General features: G+C 42.5%; 1 protein-coding gene across 2 annotated transcripts in view; it reads right to left on the bottom strand.

Annotated features, from left to right (window-relative positions):
• Positions 1-2,369: 2,369 nt before the first annotated feature.
• Positions 2,370-10,162, bottom strand: part of gcn1 (GCN1 activator of EIF2AK4) — a 143,140-nt gene continuing 135,347 nt past the window's right edge. For both annotated transcript variants that reach the window (XM_078226837.1, XM_078226838.1), the window contains exons 56-58: positions 9,029-9,136; positions 5,472-5,690; positions 2,370-2,788 (exon numbers count right to left, since the gene is read on the bottom strand). In XM_078226837.1, the coding sequence (XP_078082963.1) occupies positions 2,663-2,788; positions 5,472-5,690; positions 9,029-9,136 (453 nt within the window). In that variant the 3' untranslated portion in view covers positions 2,370-2,662. The remainder of the gene's footprint in view (positions 2,789-5,471; positions 5,691-9,028; positions 9,137-10,162) is intronic.

Here is a 10,162-nt window from a genome sequence, read left to right as displayed (position 1 = left end):
AAAGGAGCAGCAGTGATTCTATAATGATCTGTTGACAATGAGACCCAAATGTACCAACTTGCAAAAGGCAAGTTCTGCCACATCTTTGGCCAGCTTCACGTTGACCTTCAGATAAAGTCTAGCCCTTCTCATGCCAGTCAAGTTATTGGTTTATAGGTGATCATGGAAGAACTAATCTTTTTATTCAAAGGCACTGTTGTCAAAGGAAGGCTGACAATACTTGTGTTTTTAAATAGCTGCGCAGTTTCAAAAGGTAAAGTGCTGCAGCTTGCAAAGCTCAATTATCTTCATAAGTATTCTCCTGCTGTCCAGTAATTATGCCTCAACAGTACTGCAAAAAGAGTTTAACAGTGGGTGGTAGTGGTTAGCATTGCTTTCTCATAGTGCCATGGACCCAGGTTCAATTCCCGGTTTGGGTGACTTGTCTGTGTGGAGTTTGCAAGTTCTCCCCATGCTTGCTCTGGTTTCCTCCCACAGTCTGAAATACATACTGGTTAGGTGCATCGCCTATGCTAAATTCTCCCTCAGTGTACTTAACAGGCGCCGGAGTGTGGCGCCTAGGGGAATTTTTACAGTAACTTCATTGCAGTGTTAATGTAAGCCTACTTGTGACTAATAAGCTCTAACTGAACTGGTTATTTACCTCATTGTCATTTGTGGTACTTCGCGATGCACAAATTAGCTGCTGCATTACTGTGAAATGCTTTGGTATGTCCTGCTGTTGCAAAAAACATTTTATAAATACAGCTTATTTTCAATTAGTTATTTTGTTGGATTCACCATCCCCAATCATATCAGTTAACTAGTTTGTGAAGTCTGTCCGAGGAAAGTGGCCAATGTCTCACAGATTAGTTGCTGTATCAGTGTTTTTGTGAAAGCCAGCAATGAAATTCATTTTAGTCCATCATCCCTAAGTTGACCGGACATGGAACTTAGATTTAACTGGACAGAGTTTGCGATCACTTCTGCCATTTTGTCACAGTCTGAGGAAGAAAACACAACTGCTGCAAGTTATCATTTTGCTGAAGTAAACATACAAACTGCTCTGTTCGAGGTCTCAAAGAAACAGTTTGATTTACCCCAATGAAGATCAGATGGGATGGTTGCTACTTTTAAAACGATTTGTTCATCTGAGAGTATAAAGGTCAGGGGCAGTGGAATTCCATAAGCAGCACTTAGGTTTATCATCGGAGATTGTGGGCAGTTTCTTGCTTCTGGGCTTTGGCTATTGAATCTTACAGTGCAGGAGGCCATGCGACCCATCAAACCTGCACCGACAGCAATGCCACCCAGGTCCTGTCTCCATAACCCCATGTATTTACCTGACGAATCCCCCTTATGCTAAGGGGCAATTTACCATAGCCTATCAACCGTAACCTGCACATCTTTGGAGTGTGGGAGGGAACCCCTGCAGACATGGGGAGAATGTGCAAACTCCACACAGTCACCTGAGGCCGGAACTGAACCTGGACCCTTGGCGCTGAGAGGCAGCAATGTTAACCACTGGGCCATAATCGGGACTATAGAGAAGCTGGAAGAGGAGTACATGGCCTTTAGGCAGTTGACCCAATTTGGAAAGGGGATATAGGCAAACAATGGACTCAAACACAGTCAGGGCTGCCTGTCCATGATCAATAGTTCAGCACTGACACTTTACCCATTCAGGATTTGGAGAATACACAGTAAATATGGGGGCGGCACGGTAGCACAATGGTTAGCACTGCTGCTTCACAGCTCCAGGGTCCCGGGTTCGATTCCCGGCTTGGGTCACTGTCTGAGTGGAGTTTGCACATTCTCCTCGTGTCTGCGTGGGTTTCCTCCGGGTGCTCCGGCTTCCTCCCACAGTCCAAAGATGTGCGGGTTAGGTTGATTGGCTAGGTTAAAAATTGCCCCTTAGAGTCCTGAGATGCGTAGGTTAGAGGGATTAGCGGGTAAATATGTGAGGGTAGGGCCTGGGTGGGATTGTGGTCGGTGCAGACTCGATGGGCCGAATGGCCTCCTTCTGCACTGTAGGGTTTCTAAAAAATATATCTTAAGTATCCTAAGCAATGTTCAGCTATGGGAAGGTGGTACTAGTTATTAAAAATGGGCTGTGGTAATTGAGGCTTCAATTTCAAGAGTTTGCTTACTGGGGCTGCAATCAAGCTCTTTACAAAAGGCCCGATCCAAACCACCAGCTACAATTGATCATGTCACCCAGGTTCATCTCTACATTGGTTGACCACAAAGCTGCAGTTAGGACATATCCCATGGATTATTTTTTCTTTGCTGACTGAAGACTATTGCTTGTGTCTGTGTGTATGCGTGCAAAAATAAGCTGAAGTGATCCCAGAGCAGAGATCATTCATAAACCACAAAGGAAGCAGAGTACACAAAAATTGTCTGAGTCAAAGTTTTATTAAATGATTACTTTTTTGAAGGCCTGTGGATTTCATCGCTCTCTGGCTCATTATATCGAGGTCCCTTGCACTACTGTTAATGCTGGTTACTGACAACCCTTTCAGCATGACACTACAAACACATTGATTTGTGTTACACACAAACCGAATGCAGTAATACTAAAACACAGGAGCATGTTCAATTCCAACAGCCTGCCCTCTGAAACAAAATTAGAAGATAAAACTTTTCACAAAGGTGGTGCAGCAAAAAAAAAAATCCAATGTCATGTCAGAATGGTGTCGTCGACCTGTTCTGTTGAGTCTGCCTGTCCGGCAAGTTTCTTCAACGATCGTCGATAGCTTTCAGCCAGTAGATCCAGACTGGCAGTATCAAGAATTTTAGAAACATTCTAGATCGAAAGAAAAAAAAGTAAGTTTTTTCCCTCTTTTAAGCATGTGAACCCAAGATCCATCAGCTCACAAAAGCATCTCAGAAGTCGCTCAGTAATTTATCTCAAAACCAAAGTGACATCAAAATGTTAAAGAGAGAGGGAGGCACATACCCAGTCCATCACCAAAACATCAGATAGACACGTAGGCACACATATACCCAGTCCATTATCAAAAGATAACCTTTCTTACTGTGGTTTTCTCTGTATTTAAAATAGCTTTTTGTTAAAAGTTGCTTCCACATTTCCATTGGTCATGGAGTCCCCTGAACTAGACCACCTTCAAAAGGGAGCGCACTTCAGCTCTCTGGAAGTGAAGCAGCCGCGACTAAAGGAAAGAACAAGGAACTCGAACACACAAAAATATAGAAACTCCAAGCTGTGCCATCAGAAAGAGAAGCAAAGGCCAGGTAAGGCAAGATTTTTATTTTCGTATGAAAAGGTTAAATTACACCGAGAAAAAACATAATTCTAGGTAGTTAATGTCCTCTCTCATTCCATGAACTGCCACATATGTGAATTATGATAAAATCTTGCAGAAAATGAATACCTGGCCCTGGGAATTCACGTGGAGGCCAGTTTGTAGTACAGCAGCAGAGTGCTCTCAGGTTGAGAGTGCGACACTATAAAAGAACAGGTACGACATGCTGCCATCTTGCAGATAGTGAGAAAACCAATCATTTAACATGGGCGTATGATAAATAGAGTGACCTGATTTGCCGTGTCAATTCTTGATTTAATTAAATACCCTGAGTAAATGTGTGAGAGACAGCTAGAATTGCATCATGCTGTTTCACCAAAGTGCCTACTTTTGTCCAAAATGAGATTCAAATTTCAGTCAGGAATGGTTTCATTTTTCCGGTGCCTTCCACGAACCTAGAAACCATTGCATGCTCAGCAGGTAATGAACTGCTCATGGAGTGAGCTAAATTACAGTAATATCTACCTGAACACAGAATTGGGTGGTAGATCTTGATCAGGTAAATACAATAGATAATTCCCCAAGGGGCTGTATTCATTCTCCTGCAACAAATCATTTCCACTCGGTTTTGTAAGATTTGAATGCAAAAGCTTTCCTCGGGTATCAAGATGTGCGAGTCTGACACTGCCAAGTGGTCCCCCAACCCCCTCCCACAATTCAAGCATATCTAGTTCCTCATAACAAAACATAAAGGCTTTGTCTGTATAGTGTCTAAATGGGTAATTAATACTGAAATCCAATAAGTTGGAGAATCAGTCAGCCCCTAACTCATACAGAGTTATCAGAACTAGTACTGTTGTGAACTCATTCCAAGTCTGTGAGTGGCCCCGAGAACAAGAGGATGAAATCTGTGCAGAAATTTTCTTTCTTAACATAATGAGGAACTGTTCAATGCCACAGGTCAATAACTTGATCCTTGTAACAAGCTCTGCCAATATTCTTTGTATTCAAAATTTGTCACGAGGTTTAGTGGGCATTGTAGCAGAGTGGTTACATTACTGGATTAGTTATCCAGATGCACAGACTAGTGATTCAGATACACGATTCAGCAGCTGGGAAATTTCAATTAATTAAATTAACCAGTGATAAAAAGCTAACAACAGCATAGATGACCATGAAACTATTAGATGTTGCAAAAACCCACCTGCTTCACTAGTGTCCCTTAGAAAATCTGCCATCCTTATTTAGTATGGCCTATATGTCACTCTAGATTTTTAAGCGTCCTCTGAAATGGCTTAGGATGCCACTCATTAGTATTCAAGACTTATCACCAAGGGCAATTGAGCATCAGCAATAAATGCTGATGTCGTCAGGAACATCCACACCCCATGAATGAGTAAAAAGGAAGCTTCGGTAAACTTATTTTAACTTGTGTGTTTCAGTGCAATATAATTCTGAAGATTTTGGAGAGTTGGAGAACAATTTGGTGAAGCCTTCTTTCATGGCCTTTGAATCCCTCTTCCATGTTGTTGGTACCAACCTGATCCAGACGGCCATCCAGCCAACCGACCTCCTAAGGAGTCTGAGTTGTTCTGGTAGCACACACTTTTACATGCTCGTAATTTAAAGCTATGGATAGTGATGGTGGAGGCTCCAATTTCTTTACATCACCCGTGTGATCACGAATCTCTCCTGCTCTTACCACTTGGCATTGGTGTATGTTCGAAGGATTTACAAGTAGATGCTCAACCTGTTTGGCCACGTTATGAATGCACCTTCCTTGGCCATCAAGTCCTAGAGTGGGGCTTGAACCTGGAGCTTCTGGCTCAGAGGCAGGGATGTTACCCAGTGTGCTATAAGACCACCCTCTGAATTCATACAAAATATAACTGCTTGGGCGTTGCTGTTTGGATAAGCCCCAAGAAGGACCTAACCTTGAAATTCTGCTCGCTTAAGTATAAAGTCTTTCTGTCTGGAATGTTGACCCCAGGAAAGGATCTATCTAAAACAAGGCGGCAATTCTTGAAACTGGACATCACTACTGGTTAAAGTCATGATCAGACAAAGGTAGACAGGTGAGCAACTTTTAACAAAACTTCAGATGTGATTCAATAACGATACACCACTGTTAAAAATCTCAAAAGAACAAGTTCTATTTATTTATATTTAGAAAGTTTAGGGAGGGGTGGGGAGAGGCAAAATTGTTTGGAATATTCCACATACCTGATACAATTCCTCTCCTTCCCTTAGCCTGAGCAGGCTGACGATGGCCTGTTCACTGTACACTCGCACACTGGTGTTTTTGTCTTTAGTATTATCAAGCAAGGCTTTCAGAATAGGTTTGATTGTCTGGGGGTCAAGTGGATTCGCAGCATCTTTATTCACTAACCAGATCATTTTCTCTGCCACTAACTTCACATCGCTCGATGAATTCTGCAAATTCTGCATGGTGAGAGGGAGAGGGTTAAGTACTGATCAACAAACCAAATAAATAAATACAAACGGCTTATCTTTATACTAACTCGGGTGTTCCCCAAGGATCTATCGTTCGTCTCCTATTTCTCATCTACACACTGCCCCTTGGTGAGTGTTCAGATACACAGCTTCCAGTTTCCACACGTATACTGACAGCAGCCAGCTCTACCTCACCACCACCTCTCACAATCTTCCCACTCTCTCAAAATGGTCACACTGCCTGTCCAGTAACAGATGAGCAAAAATTTCCTCCAACTAAATATTGGGAAGACATAAGCCATTGTCTTTGGCTGTTGCCATAAACCCCATTGCTTGGCAACTGTCCAAGCATGAACCAGGCTGTTAGCAACCATGGTGAACTTCCGCCCACATATCTAAATCATCACTAGCACTGCCTTTTTCCATCTCCATAGTATGGTCCAACTTTGCCCCTGCCTCAGCTCATCTGCTGCTAAAACCCTCATTCATGCCTCTGTTGCCTCTAGACTTGACTATTCTAATGCATTCCTGGCTGGCCTCTCAGGTTCCACTTTTTGTAAATTTGATGTCCTCCAATGTTCTCCCACTCTTGTCTAAACTCACATGAAGTTTCATTCAGCCATCACGTCTGTGTTCGCTGACCGACACTGATTCCCAGCTAAGAAAGGGGGTGTGATGGTGTCATGATATTGTCACTGGACTAGTAATTCAGAGACCCAGCTCTGGGGACCCAGGTTCGAACCCCACCACTGCAGATGATGGAATTTGAATTCAATAAATATCTGGAATTAAAAGTCTAATGATGACCATTATTGATTGTCATTAAAAAAACCATATTTGATTCACTGTGATTTGACTCTAAATGCCCTCTGAAATGGCCTAAGCAAGCCAATTTAAGAACAATTAGGGATGGGCAATAAATGCTGATTTAGTTAGCGATGTCCACATCCCATGATTAAAAAATACTTGCTTTTAAAATTCAAGTCTGTCTATGACATCACCTTTCCTAATCTTTAATCTCCTCGGTTCCCGAACTCTCAGATATCTTAGATCCCCCAATCCTGGCTTCCAAAACAGGTGCAGCTTGTAATTACTCCCACCAGGCAATCTACTGTCCTGGTATGTCAGACTCATTTACTTGCACTTCCTGAGCATCCCCAATTTAATTGTTCCATCATTGGTGGTCATGCCTTCAGCTAAACCCCTCCATAAACCCTTCTCTGTACCTCTCTTCCCTCCTTATGATCTTTAAAGCCTTAATTTGGACCGTCGATTGGTCATCTACACAATTATCACCCACATTATGGTGTCCACTTTTGAGAGATAATGCTTCCTTGAAGCAGCCATGTTAAAAGAACTATATAAATGCAAGTTATTGTTATTGAAGACAGACAAATATGATGCGAGCATGAACAGATTTGGTCTCAGTTGTTTGCCCCATTGACATTTGATGTACAAATACCATAATTGCTCCCAGATACACTAGTCTCACTTATCACTCATTAAACTAACTTCCATATTTCTTTTCAAATGGGGTGGAACATATTATTGGTCCCAGTTCCTACCCATCTGGATTTACTTTCCTCTCTCCTCCAAGTTCATTTCCTTCTACCAGCTCTTGGTCTTCAGCATCAGCAGCCTCTTTTTTAAAACATTCATTCATGGGATATTAGGCATCGCTGGCTGGCCAGCATCTGTTGCTCATCTCTAGTTGCCCTTGGAGGGCAGTTGAGAGTCAACCACATTGCTGTGGTTCTGGAGTCACATGTAGACCAGACCAGGATACCTAAAGGGAATTACTCAACCAGATGGGTTTTTCCAACAATCAACAGTGAATCATAGAAACCCCACAGTGCAGAAGGAGGCCATTCAGCCCATCAAGTCTGCACTGACAACAATCCCACTTAGGCCCTATCCCCGTAACCCCACATATTTACCCCATTAATCCCTCTAACCTACACATCCCAGGACACTAAGGGGCAATTTAGCATGGACAATGCACCTAACCTGCACATCTTTGGACTGTGGGAGGAAACCCACGCAGACACCGGGAGAACGTGCAAACTCCACACAGACACTGACCCAAGCCGGGAATTGAACCCGGGTCCCTGACGCTGAGAGGCAGCGGTGCTAACCACTGTGCCGCCCAAATGGTTTCATGGTCATCAGTAGATTCTGAAGTCCAGATTTTTTTTATTGAATTCAAATTCCACCATCTGCCATGGCGGGATTCGACCCAGGTCTCCAGAACTTTAGCTGAGTTTCCGGATTAATAATATTGCGATAATACCACTAGGCTATCGCCTCCTCCTCTTAAAACTATTTCAATACATAATTCCTTTTAACTCTGCATTTCATATTTAATAAAGCCACAAGAGCAAAAGATGTGATGTATGGTAATTGCCAGCACTGGCGTCGCAGTACTATTAGTCACAGCTTGCCAACTTGAAAACGCACCATTTTGTCTACTTTCTGCTTCCTGCCCAATCCTCTTTCCTCATATGTCACCTTCAACTCCATGAACCCTTATTGTGCCAATTAGCCTTTCCTGTGGCACTTTATCGAATGCTTTTTGGAAATCCAGATATACTACATCTACTCATTCCCTTTATTTACCCTACTAGTTACATCCTTAAAAAACTCAAATAAATTTGTCAAACACGATTTCCCTCTATAAAAACACATGGATTCTGCCTGATCATATAATGATTTTTTAAAAGTGCATTTAGACTTCCATAATAATAGCTTCCAATATTTTCCCAATGAGTGATGTCATGCGAACTGGCCTGTCATTCCAAACATAAAAAAGTCTGGTGTGGGGCTGAAAGAAGATGATGCAAGTTCTTCACAATTGAAAATTTGAATCACATCAACACATTTATTTTAGCATAGAATCTCTACAGTGCAGAATGAGGCCATTTGGCCCATCAAACCTGCACTGACAATCCCACCTAGGCCCTATTCCCATAACGGCCGGTCTGATGGTAGTGGGTTATCGTTGATATTTGCTTACAAAGTCAGTTACCTATTCCCATAACCCCACATATTCACCTTGCTAATCCCCCTGACACTAAGGGGCAATTGAGTATGGCCAATCAACCCAAACAGCACATCTTTGGAGTGTGGGAGGAAACTGGACCACCTGGAAGAAACCCATGCAGACACGGAGAGAATGTGCAGACTCATCCAGCTCAACGTGTATTTGTATACTTGGCTAGCTCCCTGGTGCCCATTCCAGTTGTTGTTTAATTAGTCCTGCTCAGTCCTATCATTACGAGCAACCCTGCTGAGTAAAACTCTATCTGACTGGGTCTGTTCCATCTTACCTTCACCAGCAGTGTGATGAGCTTTGGAGACACTGTCTCACCCTCCATCTGTACTTGGTGCTTCATCAGGAAACCCATGGCTCGGATTCCACTCATAGCGATGGGAATCTACAGTACAAGGAAAGATGACATTTCATTTTCAAGTTGGTGAAACGGATGGTACTAAGTTTCTCAAATTCAAGATCCTATCGAAATCAGACCACACCGTTTCCCAGAATTATTACTGCCTGTCTAGCAATAGGGTTATTGTACCTGGGTGCTTGCCACAGTGAACTGAAATGTGCAAAAAGAAAATAAAGAAATAAGCATTTCTATAGCTCCTTACCACGAACCTCCCCCTACCCTCAATTCTTCCGAGCTTCATGCAATGAATTACTTTAAATTAAAATTCATTAATCCTGTCTTGGAAAGTAAGAAGCACCTCAAAGAATGCAAACAAAACTCAGGCAGGGAATTTCCTGGAACAGAAGAGGCTGTGACTTCTGTCAGGTTTGACAGTGAGAGAAACCTGTGAATGAAAAGCAGCTGGTCCATCGAGCTTGTGGAAGGATAGGAATTAATTACGTTGAGCAATCCTTTCCACCATCTAATCCGTGCCTCCCAACCACATCCTTCAACTGTGAAAACTTTTACTGAGACAAGAAACTCAAAAGGATAGTTAGAAACCGCCTTAACTCAAGAAACACACGGGGCAATGTTACACTTTCTTTTATATTATGGAGTTGCACATGTATGATCATACAGCAATTGGTACTTAACTGTAAACTAAAGCAATTTAATAATTGATTTTCAGCCTTCTTTCAACAAGGGTTTGCTTGGCCCACATGAGAAAACATGAGGAAGCATATATCCTGCCCAGATCACAAAATGAATCTATTGGACTATACGTATGCATTAATTCACATAATTAAGATGCTCAGTCTGCTTCCTAATTGAGGCCACATACTCCAAGTAGCTGCAGCAGGCCTGGATAACAGATTTCTAACACCACTGGCCAAGAATATCTTCCAAATGATGAGTTGTCAGGACAAATCCTTCTGCTGTTTCAGAGAGACACTTCAAACAAGGAGAAGTCATGCAATATTGGGAGGAAGTGGCATTGAGTAATTAGTTACCAGTGACGATTTGTGGCTC

Source organism: Mustelus asterias, chromosome 13, assembly GCF_964213995.1.
Source record: "Mustelus asterias chromosome 13, sMusAst1.hap1.1, whole genome shotgun sequence".
NCBI lineage: Eukaryota > Metazoa > Chordata > Chondrichthyes > Carcharhiniformes > Triakidae > Mustelus > Mustelus asterias.
This window is presented reverse-complemented; position numbering and strand designations above follow the sequence as displayed.